Source organism: Solanum tuberosum, unplaced genomic scaffold (genome assembly GCF_000226075.1).
Source record: "Solanum tuberosum cultivar DM 1-3 516 R44 unplaced genomic scaffold, SolTub_3.0 scf00266, whole genome shotgun sequence".
Classification (NCBI taxonomy): domain Eukaryota; kingdom Viridiplantae; phylum Streptophyta; class Magnoliopsida; order Solanales; family Solanaceae; genus Solanum; species Solanum tuberosum.
The window spans coordinates 723045-743024 of NW_006239201.1; the positions used below are offsets into that span (position 1 = coordinate 723045).

The 19980-nt window shown below is 31.5% G+C and overlaps 2 protein-coding genes and 1 pseudogene across 2 annotated transcripts in view; 2 read left to right on the top strand and 1 right to left on the bottom strand.

Annotated features, from left to right (window-relative positions):
• Positions 1–1146: 1146 nt before the first annotated feature.
• Positions 1147–3393, top strand: LOC102597782 (protein FAR1-RELATED SEQUENCE 4-like). The gene is made up of 3 exons (XM_015314055.1): positions 1147–1228; positions 1528–2859; positions 2938–3393. Exons 2-3 carry the CDS (start codon positions 2065–2067, stop codon positions 3391–3393), a joined length of 1251 nt encoding a protein of 416 aa, XP_015169541.1. The 5' UTR covers positions 1147–1228; positions 1528–2064.
• A 7686-nt stretch (positions 3394–11079) lies between these two features.
• On the top strand, positions 11080–16484 carry LOC102594155 (putative late blight resistance protein homolog R1B-17; annotated as a pseudogene).
• Positions 16485–16604: 120 nt separating this feature from the next.
• LOC102594490 (uncharacterized) overlaps positions 16605–19980 on the bottom strand; it is an 8257-nt gene continuing 4881 nt past the window's right edge. The window contains exons 2-3 of the mRNA XM_006358653.2: positions 17130–17462; positions 16605–16868 (exon numbers count right to left, since the gene is read on the bottom strand). Of these exons, the coding sequence (XP_006358715.1) occupies positions 16729–16868; positions 17130–17462 (473 nt within the window). The 3' untranslated portion in view covers positions 16605–16728. The remainder of the gene's footprint in view (positions 16869–17129; positions 17463–19980) is intronic.

The window sequence follows — 19980 nt, forward strand, 5'->3', positions numbered from 1 at the left end:
TCATTTTTGTTGTTTTCCAGGAGTTCTCAAGTTATTTCAAAATTGCGATTAGTTTATAATTTTAAAAATACAGTTGGTTTCCTTGCTTTCTATTTACTTATAATAAAATATTTATCTCAATAACTCTAATTTGATTGTCTTTTAATTTTCTATAATTAATGTTCCTTTTTAGTGTAATAATGTACAAATATTACTCCTATTATGTTATAAACAAGTCCAAAGCCACATTCTTAATCCTCTTAATTATTGTGACTCTTTATTCTTAGGAATTTATTATATTGAATGTAATATTTATTTAAAATGTGAAATATACTTTTTAATATATTTGTGTTTAAGCCATGCAAAATTAAAAGAAATAGGAATGTCATTGCTTTGAATCTTTTTTTGCATAGTTAATTCTCTCTTTTGTTCTCTTTTATGTTTATTTTTAAATTTATTTTCTTACATTCTTTTGTTTTCCCAATATAAGTTGTCCAAAAAAGCAATTGGATATATGAACCTAAATATAATAATAATAATAATAATAATAATATATTAAGATATGGAAACTAACTAATTAAGATTGTTATTTTTCATCATTTAAATATGTAAACTTATTTTTATTTAAAATTTAATGATTAAAAAGTTATTAATCAAATAGTAAAATAATCTAATATTGTACAATAAAAATAATTAAAATACGTGATGATTGAGTTATGACGGCGACAAGTAGTAGTAATTGTAGATAATGATTAAAAATTGTGTTGGCTAACGATGTAGTCATGGATAATAACTATTAATAGCAATCTGAGTTTACACATTATCGAAAAATTATACTAAGAATATAATTAAGGGAAAAAGGGCCTGATTTACCCCTGAACTTTATGATTTGGAGCTGATATACCCTCCATTTAAAAAATGGCCCATATATGCCCCTGCCGTTATAGAAATGGCTCATATATGCCCTTTTACTTAACAGACCAATATTTAATAAATTAAAAATTCATTTTTTTTATGTTTTAATTTGAGAAAATGCCACGTGGCTCTTAAAATACCCCACCCAAAAACTTTTCACCAACCCGACCCAATTGGAAACAAGAAAACCCCACCCACTTAAATAAACCTAGCCCATTTCATTCTATGGTCTCCACTCTCCACGCTCACACACAAAAAAAAATCAAAAACTTGTTAGGGTTTCAGTGAGCTCTAAACTGACGTCAATCAGTCTCAATATTGTTCAAAACCTTAGGTAAGTTTCGATTACTTTCTTCTCTTTACTTTTAAGGATCTTTGGTGTTAAAAATATAGGATAAAGTGTGAGAAAAGTGTAACTAAGTTTACCTATGTGCTTTTTTCCCTTGACATTCTGTCCATGGAAGGTTTATTTTCTTACTCTAATACATGAGTTTATCTCTTTGTGTGCAAAGATGGAATCTTCGTTGGTCCCCAAATAGTTATTGTCTCTTTAGTATTTTAAAATTCATTTTTCAGTTGGTTGGTGTTAAATGCTAAGGTGGTCCCTATGTCTAATTTATTTGCTTGTTGCAGGTGTCATTTTGAAGGATGATTGAAGAAGTGGATATTGTTTTCAACTATGGGGGTAATTGGGTAATTTCCCCAAAGCTGGGATACAATATAAAATTTCAGCACACCTGGTATTATAATACTTGTTTAGTTTGTTATGATGATTTGTGTGAAGCTTTTACTTCCAAATTTGGATTTAAGGAAGTTCAACAATTGTTGGTCACTGGTCCATCTGGTACTTATTATGTAATTGAAGATAATGATGGAATTAAGACTCTTCAATACTTATTTTCAAAAGATTTTAAGGTAATAAATTTTTATGCTGTAGATGCTCATGAATTGAGAGTTTCTGCCACAAATATCATATATCATACTGAATCATATTCTGTGGATGTTGAAGTTGCTACTGATTGTGATTATAGTGATGTGGAGGATGAAACTCTTTATGAAATGGGCAACAACTGTTAAATTGTTGAATATAATGTTGAAGTGCTTCAACGTTATGAACATGAAAAAGAGAGAGTTGTGAGTGATGGACTTGAAAAGTTTAAGGAATTAGAAATGGGTATGACCTTTAAGACTATTCAAGAAGCTAGGCAGGTTGTTAGCTTTTATGCTATGGCTAACAAAAAGAAGTTGAAAACAAAAAAAAGTGATACAAAAAGAATTAGGTATGAGTGTTATGATGGTTGTCCCTTTACTCTTCTCATATCTAAGGATGGAAAATCAGCAACATTTAAGGTTAAAACATTGAAGCCTAAGCATACTTGTGGTGATTCTTTTGTTAATCCATTGGCAACTTATCATACCTTGGCGGTTTATTTTAAGGATGAAGTTCAAAACAATCCAAAATACCCTATCAAAGACATGAGAGGAATTCTTGAAAAAAAATTCAAGTTGAATGTCTCAAGATCCAAACTAAAAAGAGCCAAAACAATGGCTCTTGATAAGTTGGAAGGCAGTTTCAAAGATGACTACAATAGGCTTGAAGCTTATGGTCAAGAACTTAGACAATCAAATCCAGGAACTGATGTGGTAATTAATATCTCTAAAGATGCACTTGAACAAGGCATAAGAAGGTTTTTGAGAATATACATTTGCTTCAAGGCTTTGAAGGATGGATGGAAAAGTTTGAGGCCTATAATTGGTTTAGATGGAACATTTCTCAAAGGAAAATGTAAGGGGCAACTATTAGTAGCTGTTGGGCAAGACTCAATGAATCATTTTTACCCAATAGCTTGGGCGGTGGTGGAAAAGGAAAACACAGGAACATGGACATGGTTTATTCAGTTGTTGAGGATTTCGTTGGAGCTGAAAAATGGTGAAATTGTGACATTTATGTCTGATATGCAAAAGGTAGATTTAATTTATTTTTTCTTATTGCCTTTTCTTTATCTTTTTTCTTACTGTCATATTTTTCTTTTCGATTTTTAGGGCCTGCTGGATGCTGTAGCTAATGTTGTTCCAGAAGCACACCATAGGTTCTGTGTGAGGCATATAGAATCTAACTGGTGCAAGAAATGGCGGAGTGGTGAAGAGAAAAAATTGATGTGGTGGTGTGCATGGAGTACCTATGAAGAAGAATTCAAAGACACTTTGAAGGTGTTAGGAAAGGTGGATGAAGATTCAGCTAGTGATCTTCTTCATTTTCCTGTAATTAAATGGTGTAGGGCATATTTTGATACTCAATGTAAGAATCTAATGGTAGACAATAACTTCACCGAGTCTTTTAACAGTTGGATACTTGAAGCTAGACAAAAACCAATTATTAAAATGTTGGAGGAAATTAGAGTGAAGGTGATGAAAATTTTGGTGAAAAATGAAAAAATGGGCAGAAAATGGCAAAATGATATCAGTCCAACGGCTATGAAATTGTACAATGACTATTGATTAATGGCTACCAATTGTACAATTGAGTTCAATGGATATTATGGTTAAGAAGTGAAAGATGGAGACACGGACACACATACAGTGAATTTGAAGTTGAAGAAATGCACTTGTAGATTATGGGACTTGGGTGGAATACCATGTCATGATGCCATCAAGGCACTTTTGCATAAAAAAACTGAACCATTGGAAGAGGTTCATTACTGGTACAGAATAGAGGCTTATTTGTTAACATACAAGCACAAGTTGCAACCAGTTAGGGGTTCTCAATTCTGGAAAATCGACCCTGCTCAAGCAATGGAACCTCCGGAAATGGTAAAACTTGTTGGCAAACCCAAGATGAAAAGAAATAGAGAAACTGATGAGGCAAGTTAGAGAAAGGGGGCATGGAAGCAGTCAAGAAAAGGAACTCTAATGAGATGCAACAAGTGTGGTGATTTCAATCACAATGCTAAGGGATGTTATAAGGTAATCTCTCTTAATTTTTTCTTTTAGTTAAAAAGTGTTCGTTTTTGTCAATCACAACAATTTTTTTGGGTTGAAGGACCATGAAGACAGTGAAAGTTCACATGAAAGAAATAAGAAAGCAAGAAGTCAAAAGTCGAGGAGTCGAGCAGGAAAAAACTCTACATGTAGTGCCACTGTAAAGTATGAGATAGAAGCTTCACCCCAACAATTTCAGACACAACAGTCGACTGCTTATGGTCCTGAGATCGGGAATGAAGAAGATCCAGCATTGCGACCAATGGTAATTTCTGAGACAGAAACAAGGATGGAAAAGAGGTCTCGAATATTTGAAGGAATAGGAAGCAGGAAGATTGTTTTTAAAGGGGATGCAAGAGGAATCTCGACCCCTTCGGATCTACCATATTCACCAAAGAAGACTACTTGGAAGGGCAAGAAAGCAGCCACAACTGATCAGTTACAAGCTGAAGTAAAGAAGAAAAAAGTGAAGCAAATGGCAATGAAGGGCAAATGGCCCGTGGATACTAATGATTATCTAGTTTAGAAGTCGTTGTGAGGTTGATCATTTTTTAACATTAGGTGGTTATTTTGGATAGTATTATATGATGTAAATTCAAACAATTTCTTTTGTTGCTAACCATATAGTAGATATTCGTGGTTGGTTTAAGCACCAGAAGGTTAATCTTCTTTTGCTGGTAACTTGTGTTAAGATAATTTTATAAAAATTGAGAATTATATTCTACTGCATCTAGTGTAATTATTGTTGATTGTATTTTGTGCGAGAGAGTAAATTTATGTGCTTTGATTGGTAGCCGTTGTTTAAATTACGACTAAAATTAGCATTGTTCACGAACTTCTTTGAACTAGTAGATAGCTCACAGATGATTCAACGTGGAATGTCAAGGAGTCATTGATGATTCTCTATCATTTTACCTCGAGCTTTTGATTCTCTTTCATTACTAAATAATACAGAAGTTAACAAAATCACTACACAAGACCAAATAAGGTGAATCAAAAGGTATCATAAATCAATACAATGAACCAAAAGTTAATTACACATAAGTCACAAAACTGCAAGTGAGATGAAAAAGTTTAGTCGCATAATATGGCCTTGGAATCTAGCATTTAAATTCCCAGAAAAGATATGATCCTACAAAGTACTACTATATTTCCAAAATTTACAAACTTTTTGCCTCAGTGAGTGAAGAAAAGAACCAACTAAGCAACTGAATGTAAAATAACTTCAAACTTTTCTCTTGAATTTTAAGATTTCATAAACGCAATGACTCCGTCCACAGTCCGTTCGCGAACACTCTGAATCTGTAGTGTGACGGCCAATAAAACTTCAGCAGACTCTCGATTTTCACTTGTAGCTGCAAGATGTATTAGCATGTAATTATCACTGAACCCTGCCTTTACCACACAACGAAAAGAATTGGCTGCCGCAACTACTAGCAGAGGACACATATTATCATCTCCTATTTAAGCATCAAAATTAGCATGGTGTTTTAACAAAACCTTAATAGCATCTTCCTGGTTGCGATCTACAACGCATATAAATGGTGTTCCAACATCAACATCACTTCGCAAATCAACGCCTACACCTATCGGCAAAAACAATTTAACCAATTCAATGCCCATTTCCTGCATCATTATATGGACAAAATAAAACACATAAGAATATCACTTCAAGCAAAGAATATCAAGAACAAATTTACCCTATAATTCTAACACCAAAGGTCCTTAAAAGAAAAGGGAAGAAAGTAATTGAAACTTACATAAGATTTTGAACAATATTGAGACTGATTGACGCCAATTTAGAGCTCACCGAAACCTAACAACTTTTTGATTTTTTTTCTTGTTGAGCGTGGAGAGTGGAGACCATAGAATGAAATGGGTTAAAGTTTATTTAAGTGGGTGGGGTTTTCTTGTTTTCAATTGGGTCGGGTTGGTGAAAAGTTATTGGGTCGGGTATTTTAAGAGCCACGTGGCATTTTCTCAAATTAAAGCATAAAAAATGTATTTTTAATTTATTAAATATTGGTCTGTTAAATAAAAGGGCATATATGGGCCATTTCTATAACGGCAGGGGCATATATGAGCCATTTTTTAAACGGAGGGTATATCAGCTCCAAATCATAAAGTTGAGGGGTAAATCAGGCCCTTTTCCCTATAATTAAAAAGGTTACAAAGAAGCAGAAAAGAACAGATTTCAAGTTTGCATAAATATAGATAAATTTTACTAAAAAAGATCCCAAATAAAAAAGAAAAAGACGATCACATCTCAAGTTTACATTCCAGTAGTTCCAATATTACCTTTTCTTTTTCTCTATGAAATTTATTTTTAATAATTAACTTTCAGAAGTTCACATATATTGATTTCTTAATGAATTTCATATTTAACCTAAATATTTTTCCTAGCTTCTCTTCTATGAACTTGTGTGATTAATAAAAAAATTCCTTTTATTAAAGTAATTACTAATATTAGTATGTAACTTTATTTTAATTTTTTCATAACTGCGCAAAGCTCGGACAAGTACACTAGTTCTACATAAAAGCAAAACATAATTAATTTCAAAGAGATCATTATACATTTTGGTTGAAATTGGGATGAATATTTGCCACTTATTCAAACATAAATAGAAGTTTAAAATATCTTTTAGCGATCAAATAATAAACTACTTCGATAATAGCCTTCATGATATAATATTTTTAATTGAAAGTGGATATACTAATCTTTTTTCCTAAAATACTATCTCATAGGAATACTTTTTTGAAAATTTATGATTTAAATTTTTTAAACAAGTATACTAATTTTAAGATAAATAATGTTGATGAAAAAAATATTGAAGGAATCTTATTAAACATATCAAATAATCTTAAAAAGTATTTTATTTTTTGTGTTGTAAACTCTTTTTTTTTTTTTTGTATATATCTAAGGTATGCTTTTTGTTTAAAAATAAAATAAAATAAAATATATTCAGATATTGTTATTGGGACCATTTAACTACTTTTTATTGTAAAAATAAATTACATTTTATATAACGTTTTTTTCTGTTTTTTTTTGTTTACTGTATATAGTTTGTTGAGTTATTTATAGTGCATGAATAAAATGTAACTTATCAAAATTCGTTATTGAAAAATCACTTATATATAAAATCAAGCAATTGCTTCACTATGTGTATTTAATTAATTTCAATAAATATAAAATGCACTTATTAATTATGTATTAAATTTTATTTTCATGTTTATACTAATATTAAATAATTATTAATTATTGTAATTTAATTAAATTGTCCTTTAATAGATTAACTCGAATTGAAGTCAATAGAAAATATTTTTGAAATTTGTAGTTTTGAACTATGCATGTAAAAAATTAATTTTTTTTTATTTCTTATCATATTAAATATTTTATGAGGAAAGTTAGAATTTGATTTTTTCGTTAAAATATAATGATTTTATTAATAGTTCAACATAAATATATTGTAAACTATAAACGTAGTTGATTATAGCTTTTAAAATAATATTATAATATTGTAACAAATAAAGTTATGTACTAAATTAAGTTACTATGATCATATATGATAGTAATAATGTATTATTATAATCACTTTTAAGAAATAAACTAGTAAGTGAATAACAAATTTTATACAAGGATACGAATACTAATTATGTTAAAAAGGAATTTCAAAGATCATAAAAAAAACACTATATAAAGACAACAAATGGTTTCCGTTTCCTTCAAGTTTTGTTTTTAAGTTGAGCAGATTTTTTCTTAAAAAAAATTAGGTCTTCCTTCTCATTTTCTTTCTTTTCACTTAAATTTTTCCTTTTTTCGTGAGCTAAAAACATGTAGAGTTGATACATGTCGGAATTTGCCATATCGATTTACCTTCAACATTTTATGGGATGCAATGACTTGGCCAGAAATTTCACAAAGGGTGTCCAGAATTAACTAGTGAGATTTGAACACACGATCACTACCTCATTTCAAGGAGGTGAAACCACTGGGCTATAATAGCTTGTTGTGTTAAGGGTGTCCAAAATATTTTATTCAATCATTTCGTGTATCATTTTACTTGTATATACGGTATTTTTTCCGACGAAGGGTGTCCAATTTGGACACCCTTACCCCATGTAGCATCAGATGAATGCTTTTGTTTTGGAGCATCAGATCCAATCTTGAAGGGCTATACAAATGCTGATATGGCAGGTGACCTTGATAATAGAAAATTCACTACTAGATATTTGCTTACTTTTTCAGGAGGGAGCTATGTCATGGTAGTCAAAGTTGCAGAAGTGTGTTGCACTATCTACAACTGAAGCTGAGTATATTGCGGCTACTGAAGCCGGCAAGGAGATGATATGGGTAAAGCAATTTCTTCAAGAGCTTAGTTTGCATCAAATGGAGTATATTATCTATTGTGACAACCAGAGTGCAATAGACTTGAGCAAGAACTCATGTACCATGAAAGGACAAAACACATCGACGTTAGATATCATTGGATTCGTGAGGAAGTGGAGAGTGAATCATTTCACGTCAAAAAGGTCCACACAAGTGAAAATCCTGCAGATATGCTGATCAAGACGATACCAAAAGACTAGTTCGAGTTATGCAAAGAACTTGTGGGTTTGAGCTCTCCCTAAAGAAACTGGAGATACCTCCTTCTGGTAAATGGGACTGGAGGGGGAGATTTGTGAAGTCCATCCTATATTTTTTGGTCAACTTTTGCTACTCAATTGCTACAAGCAATTGTTAAAAATGAATAGTGACAACAAATTGGTGAAAAAGAAATTTGTGCAAGAGTTGAAAATAAAAGATTTGATGGTTGACAAATTGGTAAATTTTGCAACCTTCTTTTGAAATTTGTTACATTTGTCTATGTCATTAGTGACATAGGCATGGTGTTCTCTTTCTATAAATAGAGCATTTTTGCTCATTTGTAGAACACACCAAGTTAGAGAGAAAAAAATCATTTTGAGATCAAAGTGAGGTATTTCATAGACTATACAAGAAAAATAGTTTGTAGAAGAAAAATAGAGTGTGAGCGATATTTTAGTAAGGTGGAAATCAAAAGAGTTGTTATTCTTTTTGAGTGTGTAGTAGTCACTTTGAGTATTGTATTTGTGACTACATAGTGTAAAATTCCTTACTATAGTGATATCAGTTGCTCCTCTTTTGCCCGTGGTTTTTCCCTTATTTAGAAGGGTTTCCACGTAAAATTCTTGGTGTCATTATTTTTCCATTCTATTTCCATCACTTTGATCATATATATTTTTGTGTTAGTCCGCGTTTTCCCAACACTGACCCATGTAGCTACGCCACTGATGGGATGATATATGAAGATCACTATCTCCCTATAATAGTGCTAGTAGAAATTCATGAGTTATGAAAAGGAGAGAGTTGGTTTCTTTAGAAGGCTGATTTTAGAATTTTTCATTAATTGATTTATTCTTATAATGTACTGTGATTATAACTTTTATAGATGAAAAGACAATATATAAGATTAATTATAAACATATAATTATTTACGGCTATAGATGTGATATTATTTGTGTATTTGGAGTGAGTATAAAATGATATCTTGAAATATTTTTTTATTATAAAAGTGAGAACTACCAAGTTAAAAGTTTACATCTTTAACATTCATCTTAATATAATTTGTTTGTTATTGTTGATATAATAGTTGGATATCATAGATTATATGCCTTCAGGGCATCATGTATTGTAGGGATCTTCATTTAAATTAAGCAACATGCATATATAGATTATATATATTAAATTGATGACACGTGATCATACGCATATTACAAATGAATTATACATATATTATATACTCATCATTTTTTTATAGTTTAGTTAATTGGATGTACAACTATTTATGTTAATTCTTAAAAAAATAAAATCTAAGAAGTTGCATACTTTTTCTACTTTTATTTTCAAAACTAAATATGTATATTGTTTTTATATATTACTACTAAAATCACCTGCACCTTGCGCGGGAATTTATAAAACAATACTTAAAATCTATCAGTCATTAAAGCTAATACACTATATTATTTTACATACAAGATTACGTAGTAACGAACATTAATAATGTAAAGGAAAATGAAAATTATAACATCTTATCATTTATCCTTAATAACATAAGCATAAATTAATGACTGTAAAAAAAATATACCAGGATCTGTAACAATAGAATGAAACAGAAAGGAAAAAATTGAGCCCCACTGAATGCACAATGTCCCTTTATGAAAAATTATTCCCCTCTAGTACCCGATGTTTAAAGGAAAAGATTCTCTCGGGATAAAACGATTCTATTCACCAGTGTATTGATACAAAAACAACGGTGTCAGTGAGTCACTCAACAGGAGCAAAGCACACGAATATTTAATTGTGCAGAAGAAGAAGAAGAAGTGGTTCAGAATTTTTGTTGTTTAAAAATGAGAGGAGATCCCTCTATTTATAGATAACAAAGGGTAGTGTGAACAAATGTTTATTGTGTCTTATCGGAAAGGTCACAACTATTTGGAAAAGTTGCAACCCTTCGGAAAGGTCACAACCTTTAATAAAAGTCACAACTTTTCATAAAAGTCACAACTTTTCATGAAAGTCACAACTTTACATAAAAATCACAACTTTTCATAGAAGTCACAACTTTTCATAGAAGTCACAACTTTTCATGAAAGTCACAACTTTACATAAAAGTCGCAACTTTTCATGAAAGGGGAAGGATAGTTTTGGAAATAATAAATTAAAAGAGCATCTTGGTTTGTGATGGCGCCACGTAGGCGGGCCTAAGATTCTCTTTTATATATATATATATATATGATATGATATGATATGATTAATTGGGAAACACGCGCAGTGCATGTGCTCAGAAACTAGTCTATTATAAATGTGCTTCAAGTTTATCTATTATTATTTATTATTATAAAATATTTTAACTCTTTTTGGTATATGGTAAAATGGTAAATTATTTTTTGATGAACTTTTTTTTAATTCAATTTTTGGCTTAGAGTTAATACATTATTATTATTAGCCCTTATTATTATTATATAGATGATGATATGATCAACTTTTGAGTTAGCATCTTCTCATTTTTAATATTTAGTATAATAATATAATATGATTCACAGCTCATAGTATCAGTCAATTAGCCACTAGGAATGAAACGACAACAACTATTAGTTATTAATTATAACAAAGCAATAATTGTTGTTTACCTACCATTAAATATATTATTTATGCAATAATTCAGAGCTCATATATATCTCTCTGTATACTAGACAACACCTTGTGTATGACAGATTGAATTCATGGTTATTGAGGTCAGTTTATTGATTCAAAATTTTATTTTGAATTTAAGATTTCATGATTCGATCGGTTTCTTTTTCTCCTGCCTCTAATTTTTTTTTGGTGGAACTTGATTTTAATTTTAATTATATTTATCATCTCTTTGGCTTATTCTTTCTAGGCTTGAATTACGAAATTGGAGATACAACAAGGAAATAAAAGTTGGTTTAGGTACCTCTTCTTTTTTGCAAATATTTAGGTTGGTTTCACTTGTCATCCCAAAGTCAACTTCTTAAACTGCTATATGAATCTATTTAGGGGTAGCAAAATCAAACTCAACTCAACTAATCCGATCAATCGGTTCAAGTTTTTGTGGTACTTTTTAACTTAATCCATTACAGCCCATTAAAAATTGGGTTGATATGGAGTCCAAATTGACTCATGTGGAATCTTGTTGAAACATTTTAATTTTTTTTTTTAATTTCATATGTCACATATAGCCATAATAAAGAGAGAGAAAAAACATTTTATTAGTTATTAAATTTTTTCTAAAAGAATAGATAAAGCAATTAAAACTTAGTAAGAATTGGACAGCTTAAGTTATGACCCACATTTCAATTCAGGTAGCTTTTGCGCGGGTCAATAACTCGTCCATTTATTAACTTAGCCCAATTTGACTCACTCAAATTCAACGCAACCCATCCATTCGACACCTCTAATGTAATTGCAACCCATTTAGGCTGCGGACTCCTCATATATATATCCCCACTAGTAAACTTTGTATGAAACAACATTAGTTAAGTAATAGCATCTTCACAGAGTTCAACAATTATTTCTATTAATGAATTTCATATGGCAAAATAACTTTTAATTATTTAGTAATATAATTCTAGGTTGTTTTTGGACTTCGCTTTGTGGGACTACATTGGGTAAGTTGTTGTTGTTGTATAACTCTAGGTTGTTTAAAGAATTTCATATGGAAAATACTTCATTACAAACACTTGTAGGGAATTCTCAATTTCTCATAGCTTGAGACATGTCTGATTTAGGGATTTAGTAGCAAAAGAAAGAACAATAGTCCATTCGAGTATGGAATGTATTGTTGTTAGGAGCTTATACACAAGTAGTAATGTAAGAATCCAAGCATGTCAAAAAACACTGTCATTAAGGATATTTTAACTGATATAGATGTATCCCCTAAGATTCAACAAGTTCTTCTAGTATAAAATTAGGAGTACAAAAACTAACAAAGATAGACAAAAGAAAACCCATCCAAAGAAAATAGAAGTGAATGTATTTGTCTTTTAAAAACTCTATCAAGAAAAAAACTTTGTATTTCCATGAACTATCTCCCAAATGAAAACATTTAGTAATATATAGCTTGTAGCAATAGATCGATATAGAAAAATGTGAATAGAAATGTTGCTCTTATTTATTTAATAAAAAAACTGATATTCAAGAGTTGGTGAACTTGCAGAAGATGGCTCAAAATGACATTGACAATGCGTTAGATCAGCTAAGATGGTACAAGAGTGGAGGTGATTTGGCTAGAATCAGGATTGGTGTAATTGAGATGCTTGAAATAAACCTAAGATTTTTTAGAACCTTTATAAAGTACCATCATGTTCTTTTTCCTAATTCGTATGTCGAACTCAGGCGGACGTTCAAATCAATTGTGGAATTGCTTCATGTAGTTTTTCGTGGAATTCCAGATGAATGCAAAATTAACCTTAATCTGGAAAGGCTGGAATCATACTTGCTAGAGTTCATTGAAGGTAATACCATTTTAAGGTATAATTATGAGTTGAATGATTCCTATTTGTCGGAATATATGGACTGGCTCGGAAAGAATCTAAATTATGTACTGGTGTTACTGGAATTCTTTCCTCCACCGAATAAAGAAAAATTTGAAATAAATGGAATTATAAAGCAAGTGAAAATCATTCAAAAGAAAATGAGATTTTTGAGTTACTTATATGCAACAGAGATAAATGGTTACGTCGACCATGAGAAGCTGGAGTTTTTAGAGACTCGAATTCAGTTCATGGCTAACAATGTGGAACAGTTTTGTCGTTCGTTTAGCATTGATGAGGAGGATGAAGATTTCATCTTGGATAAGCCTCCATATCTGTTATGCCTGATTGTGCTAGTGGAGCTGGAAATGAAGAAGATTTTTCTTGGTGAACTAAAGGCTTCAAAGTTTACTCAATCAAGAACTTTTAAGGCCAACAAATTGCCAAAAGGACTCTCACATCATCTCCACAGTCTTCTGATGTACCTTAAAAACAAAAAGCTCGAGAACTTTCCTAATAATGTTTCCGCTCGAAATATTGATGTAGCAATAGAGTTCTTGTTGGTTTTCCTTAATGCTGATGTGTCAAATCATGCTATTGATGGTAACTGGTTGAATGATGTTATGGAAAAGGTTGGAGCTATAGCGGGTGATGTTCTATACGTAATTCAAAAGCTTCTACCTAGCTCTATAAACAAAGATGACACTAGCAAAATCAATATTTGGTCGATACAGATATTGGAGAAAACTAAAGATCTTAAGGCACAAGTGGAGACGTACTACAAATCCTTAAAATTCACTCCACCATCTAAACATCTGCCAACTCGACCTAGCAATCCTGTGAATGATGAGGAGATAGTAGGATTTGAGAATGACACAGAAAAGATGATTCAGTATTTGATTAGAGGTACAAATGAGCTAGATGTCCTCCCAATTGTAAGCATGGGAGGACAAGGGAAAACGACTATTGTTAGCAAGGTGTATATTAATGGCATAATTGTTTCTTACTTCAATGTTCGAGCATGGTGCATCATTTCCCAAACATATAACCGGAGAGAGCTATTACAAGAAATGTTTAGTCAAGTTACTGGTTCAAAGGATAAGGAAGATAAGGATGACATCCTTGCTGACAAGTTGAGGAAACACCTAATGGGAAAAAGATATCTCATTGTCTTGGATGATATGTGGGATGGCACTGCATGGGATGACTTAAGGCTTTCCTTTCCAGATGTTGGAAATAGAAGCAGAATAGTAGTAACAACTCGACTTGAGAAAGTGGGTGCCTATGTCATGCACCATATTGATCTGCACATCCTTCTATTTCTCACACCAGAAGAGAGTTGCCAATTGTTGCAGAAAAAAAGTATTTCAGCAGGAAGGTTTGCCCACCTAAACTACAAGATGTGAGTCTAGCAATTGCGAAAAGATGCAAAGGATTGCCTCTAGTAGTTGTCTTGGTTGCTGGAATAATCAAAAGGAAGAAAACGGAAGCCTCTTGGTGGGAAGTGGTTGAAAAATCTCTTCTTTCCTCTCATGGTGAATCTGAAGGATACAGTCTGTCAGTTGTGCAGTTAAGTTATGATAACTTACCTGACCATTTAAGACCATGCCTTCTTTACATGGGGATGTTTCTGGAGGACGCAAAAATTCCAGTGTCTAAATTGATAAGTTTATGGATTGAGGAAGGTTTCGTGCAGAACATTGAATCTGGGAGAGTAATGGAAGAGGCAGCGGAAGGTTACTTGATGGATCTCATCCACAGTAACGTGGTAATGGTTTCAAAGAGAAAATATAATGGTAAAGTCAAATATTGTCAGGTTCATGATGTGGTGCTTCACTTTTGCTTGGAGAGGAGTAGAGAAGAGAAGTTTATGCTACTAGTAAAGGGGCATTATAGCCACCAGTTTCAACCTTCTGAATGGAAGAAAAGTCGAGTGAGCTTCAATTACAGTAATGAGCTTTCCAAGTTTGCATCTCTGATATCCAAAACACGGAAAACTTTTAATCAACACTTGAGGTCATTGATAATGACGAATGGAGGTCTATTTCATATCTCATATGGTTGGGATCCCTTCCGTCAGTGTAGTAAATTGAGACTTGTTAAGGTCTTGGATTTGAGTTCTCATAAAGTGGAGTGTTTGTCGTCAGCTACATTGCAACCACTAATTCACCTGAAGTACCTTGCACTTCACACAAGTAAATTTGATTTTCATCCAGAATCACATCTTCCCAATCTCGAAACTTTGATTGTGAATTGTTATGCCAACACTATGTTGTTACCAAGGAATTTTTGGAAAATGGGAAAATTAAGGCATGTTGACATGCATTTGCCTGAATTTGATAAGCAAGGGATCTTTGAAGAATCCTCTAAATTGGAAAATTTGAGGATATTAAGGGCAGTTGTAATTGAAATTGATATGGTGGATCTGTTATTAGGGAAGTGTCCTAATGTTCAAGAACTTCGAATCAGGTTTAAAGGCAATAGAAAATCCAGAGAGCCTTTTTGTCCCACATTGGAGTCTTACCAAGCTTCAATCAGTTTGCATTTCCTTTATGGGGTCCCCAATTCCATCGGAGTTACACTTGCCTTCAAATTTTAAAAAACTGGTATTAGATGGGATTCATATAGAAAAAGCAATTTATTTCACTGTGGGACTACCAAATCTGGAGTGTCTCCATTTAAGGGATTTCACTCATTCCGAAGAGTGGTACCTTCCTATAGATATCACACTGCATAAACTTAAGTTCTTGAAACTGTCCTACTTACGTATCTCAAGGTGGAATGTCTCGGAGGAATCCTTTCCCCTGCTTGAAACACTTGTTATAAATGGGTGTTGTGAGCTTGAGGAGATCCCGTTAAGCTTTGCAAATATTCTAACACTGAAACAGATTAAGTTGATGTACTCTGGGAACGAATCTCTGGAGGCTTCAGTTGAGAGAATTAAAGAAGAAATCACAGAGAATGAAGGATGTGACCGTCTTAATGTCATCATTATCAAACTAAGTGAAAAAACAAACTCATATCCTGTGTGTGCTGCTTTTAAGTATCTAATTTGATAACAATGTGTTTAATACAGTGAGGAGAGCTATCACTGGCAGCTCTGTGTAACCACAACAATGGTATTGTTTTAGTTATTTTTTCTTTCTAATTATTCAATGCGTGCTTTCGCTTAATTTCTCCATGTTGATCTCAAACTAACGAGGATGTGTTCGAATTTGACAATTGCTTAGACAACTGCAGCAAAAGCACAGACCATGCTGAAGTCTATTGTGCGGCTAGCAGAAACGCCCATCCTCTCATCAACTCCTTTTCTGTATGTTTTAGATGATCGGAGACCAATATATATCACATGATCTGTCAAAACATTGTTTCGTTTTGTTTCTGTAATGTGTTGGTTGTTTTCCCTTCATCTTTCACCTTAATTACCACATTCATTTTCTTACGAGAGTGCTAATTATCATGCGATCCTATGTTCTCTTCTGCTTGCTTTGCATATGATACTTCATTCCTTTAATATAACAAGAAGGTAGATTGACTTATTCGTCGTGCTAATCCTTATTTACTTTAAACAGTTGGGTCTAGCGTGACGTTATATGCATCATTTCATGTATATATAATGTAATAACTTCCATTGATTGATAAGAAAAAGGGAAAGTGTGAACATGGAAACAATTGAGAATAAAATTCATACTTATAATGAATTGAAATGACAACTTGAAGTAATCCTCAAATTTTATTTAGTAAAAGCAAACAACAAAAAGGGCAATTGGAAAAGCTTCATGATCACCAAGGAGCATCAGCCTCCAATGTGAGTGCAATGCTTGCAGCTGACGGTGCACACGCCACACCTGAACTTTGGATTTGGCTCATTTCACGGCGTCCATTCAAATCTCTCCCCTTGCAAAATGCTGGCAAATACACCCCTGCCACAATATATGAAAAGTTATTGACACATTCTTTTTGACACCTAAAAACAAAGGAAATCTATAGCTTATTTACTAAAAATAGACGATTTACCTTGTACCCGCTGACAATGTTAAAAAACTCTTAGATCATAGATATTAGTATTATCATTTTATCAAGTTACAATTATATAATACTTATAAATGACATCTTTCAGTTGACCTGATAGTGCGTAGAAGTTAAGTTCAAAAGACATTTGAAGTAATGAAATGTAATACTACCTTCTCCCAAAGCCAAATTGTAGTAAAGATCAACAATGTTAGGGCACTTTTGGCAGCATTGTTGAGAGCAAAGCTTAGAGGTGAATGATGATTCAAGAAGGGAATCAGAAGAAATGCCAAGAGAGTTTCTATCAGCTCCACAAGCACTTATGCACTCATCACTTTCAATCAAATTTGTTATGCCAATATTGGAAACTAACACCTCTGAGGTCTTGCATTGGTACCCTCTTCTTCCCTCAATTGATTCATAACTCTCCAAAGAGCAACGCTTCCCTGACGAAGCAACTGAGTAGGCACACATTCCTATTGACAAATCTTCACACACAATTTCTCCTGCATTTTCAAAGCATGATAATACGAAACAAGATTTAAAGTCAGTGGATTCCGAATACAAATTTAGTACAAATGAATATAATTATGCTTAAATTATGGAGAAACTCATCAGTCCCCTAGACTAGTATTTATCGGCATTTAAATACTGTTTTATTTAAAATATATTTTGGATTGGTTTAAGAGTCGCCACTTAATTTTTTAAGAAAAATCAAGAAAACTATTCATTTCCACAAGACTAAAACAGGAATCTAGTGAAAACTTGTAAAGGGGTTCGAGGTTCTTATTAATATTCTAGGAAGGTTTTAAAAGCACCTAAAGTATCCACTAATGTGGTTTTCCGACAATTAAATTCTTTGGCTAAAATGTTTTAACTTAACTTGATTTGCTAAATTGTACTATTTTTTTAGTTAGGACCATAGAAAAATAATGAAATATTATTTAAGTGAAGTATTTCAAAAACTTATTTATTTATTATTTATTTATTCTTAGGTAAAGTGAAAGATGAGTAATATAGTTAAGTAATTAATTTAAAATGGGTGTCTTTCGGGGATTTGAATATCTCAACTTTAAGATTAACGACAAATATTAGCAAGTAAATTTTTATTATATAGAAGAGTGAAGACGACCGGACGACCAAGGGTAAAAGAGTCTTTTACTACTAAATAATAATATCCATCATCCACACACTAAAGAGGAATTTTCTAGAAAGATAAGCCCAAGGACAACCAAGGGTAAATGAGTCTTTTACAAAGAGTCTTATACTACTAAATAAATATGATTGAAGGGCAGAATAGTAATTGCCAGGGTATTGTCAATTTTTGTTTTAGATTAAAATTTTTTTTAAAAATAGGAATACTAGAAAGAGAAGGCCACGTGTACTTCTATCATCAAAAGCACAAAAAAAATCACAAGTGGCCGTACTATCTAAACATGATGGGACCCATTTTTAATTCAATTTATACTATTACATTAACACATTTAATTTTTGCACTAAAATAAATATAAAAAGAAACAAACATGATTTAAAATGTATTAAATGAAAATAAAAATATTTTAATTAGGGAGAATAAAAATAAAAATAAATAAATAAAATTAAACTAAGACTCTCACTAAATTTTAAAATAAATAGTTTTAAAATTTTGCGAATCAAGCATTGAAGAGAAATAATAAGTATTCTTCGTGTTCAATTTACGTACATTGATGAAAAGAATATTCTGATAGTAAAATAATTTAAATTTTAAGATTAAGTAGATTAAAATTTCATTAATTATAGTAGATTGTTTACTTTATTTACTTAATATTGCTATTCTTTTTCTTAAATAAGAAGTTAAGAATCGAAACACATGAAAAATCAATACATTAATTAGAAAAGTAAATAAATATAAGTAGATTAATATTTAGAAAGAGATGACAAAAATAAGCAAATAGCCGAGGAGTAAAAGAAAATTAAATGCAAAGTTAAAAACAATGGACTCCATTTTTGTACTCACTTCAAAAGTCTATGCATTCAAGACCACACATTTTTTTTAAAAAAATAATAATTAATTTGAGTTCATATTTATTTTTGAATGTACTTACTACTTTTAATGAGATTTTTTCATATTCAAAATTTAAATTCGAGGCCTTTTAATCATTATCTCTCTTAATCTGGTTCGGTTGTGAAAATATAGTTTTTATTTTATTAAAAAATGTATAATTAATGTCGTCTTTGGTTAAATTTTATATAAAAATATAAATATATTTTTCTAAAATGCATAATGCATAAATATGTCATTTAATTTGGTTTCATTTGACATCAGTGTCCTCCAATTTTGGATGTGCATAGTAGACACAAAAATTTGTATAGAAATGAACAAGTAGACACATGTGTCCTACTTGACGTCCTACGCGGCGATATAATTCATGTCCTATGCGACATTCTATGTGGCGTCTTACGTGAATTATGTCTCGTAGGACACGTTTGTCTACTTGTTCAACTTTATATTTCTATCTATTTTTATTTTTATTATTATTATATAGAAGAGTGAAGATGACCAGGACGACCAGGGGCACTTTTGTTATTTTACCAAAATTATCAGCTTAAAAAAATTGTACTTTCTGTAGGAAAATTATTGAATTTCCCAAATACCCAACCAAATTGCTATTATTATGATAGCCACGTGTACTTTCTATCATGAAAAGCATAAAAAATATCATAAGTAGCCGTACAATCTAAAAATGGTGGGACCCATTTATTAAATCAATTTATATTTCATTAACACCTTTACTTTTTGCACTAAAATAAATATAAAAAAGAAGCAAACATGATTTAAAATGTATTAAAAAATAAAAATATTTTAATTAGGGAGAATAAAAATAAAAATTAATAAATAAAATTAAACTAAGACTCTCACTAAATTTTAAAATAAATAGTTTTAAAATTTTGCGAATCAAATATTAAAGAGAAATAATAAGTATTTTTCGTGTTCAATTTACGTACATTAATGATAAGAATATTTTGATAATAGAATATTTTAAA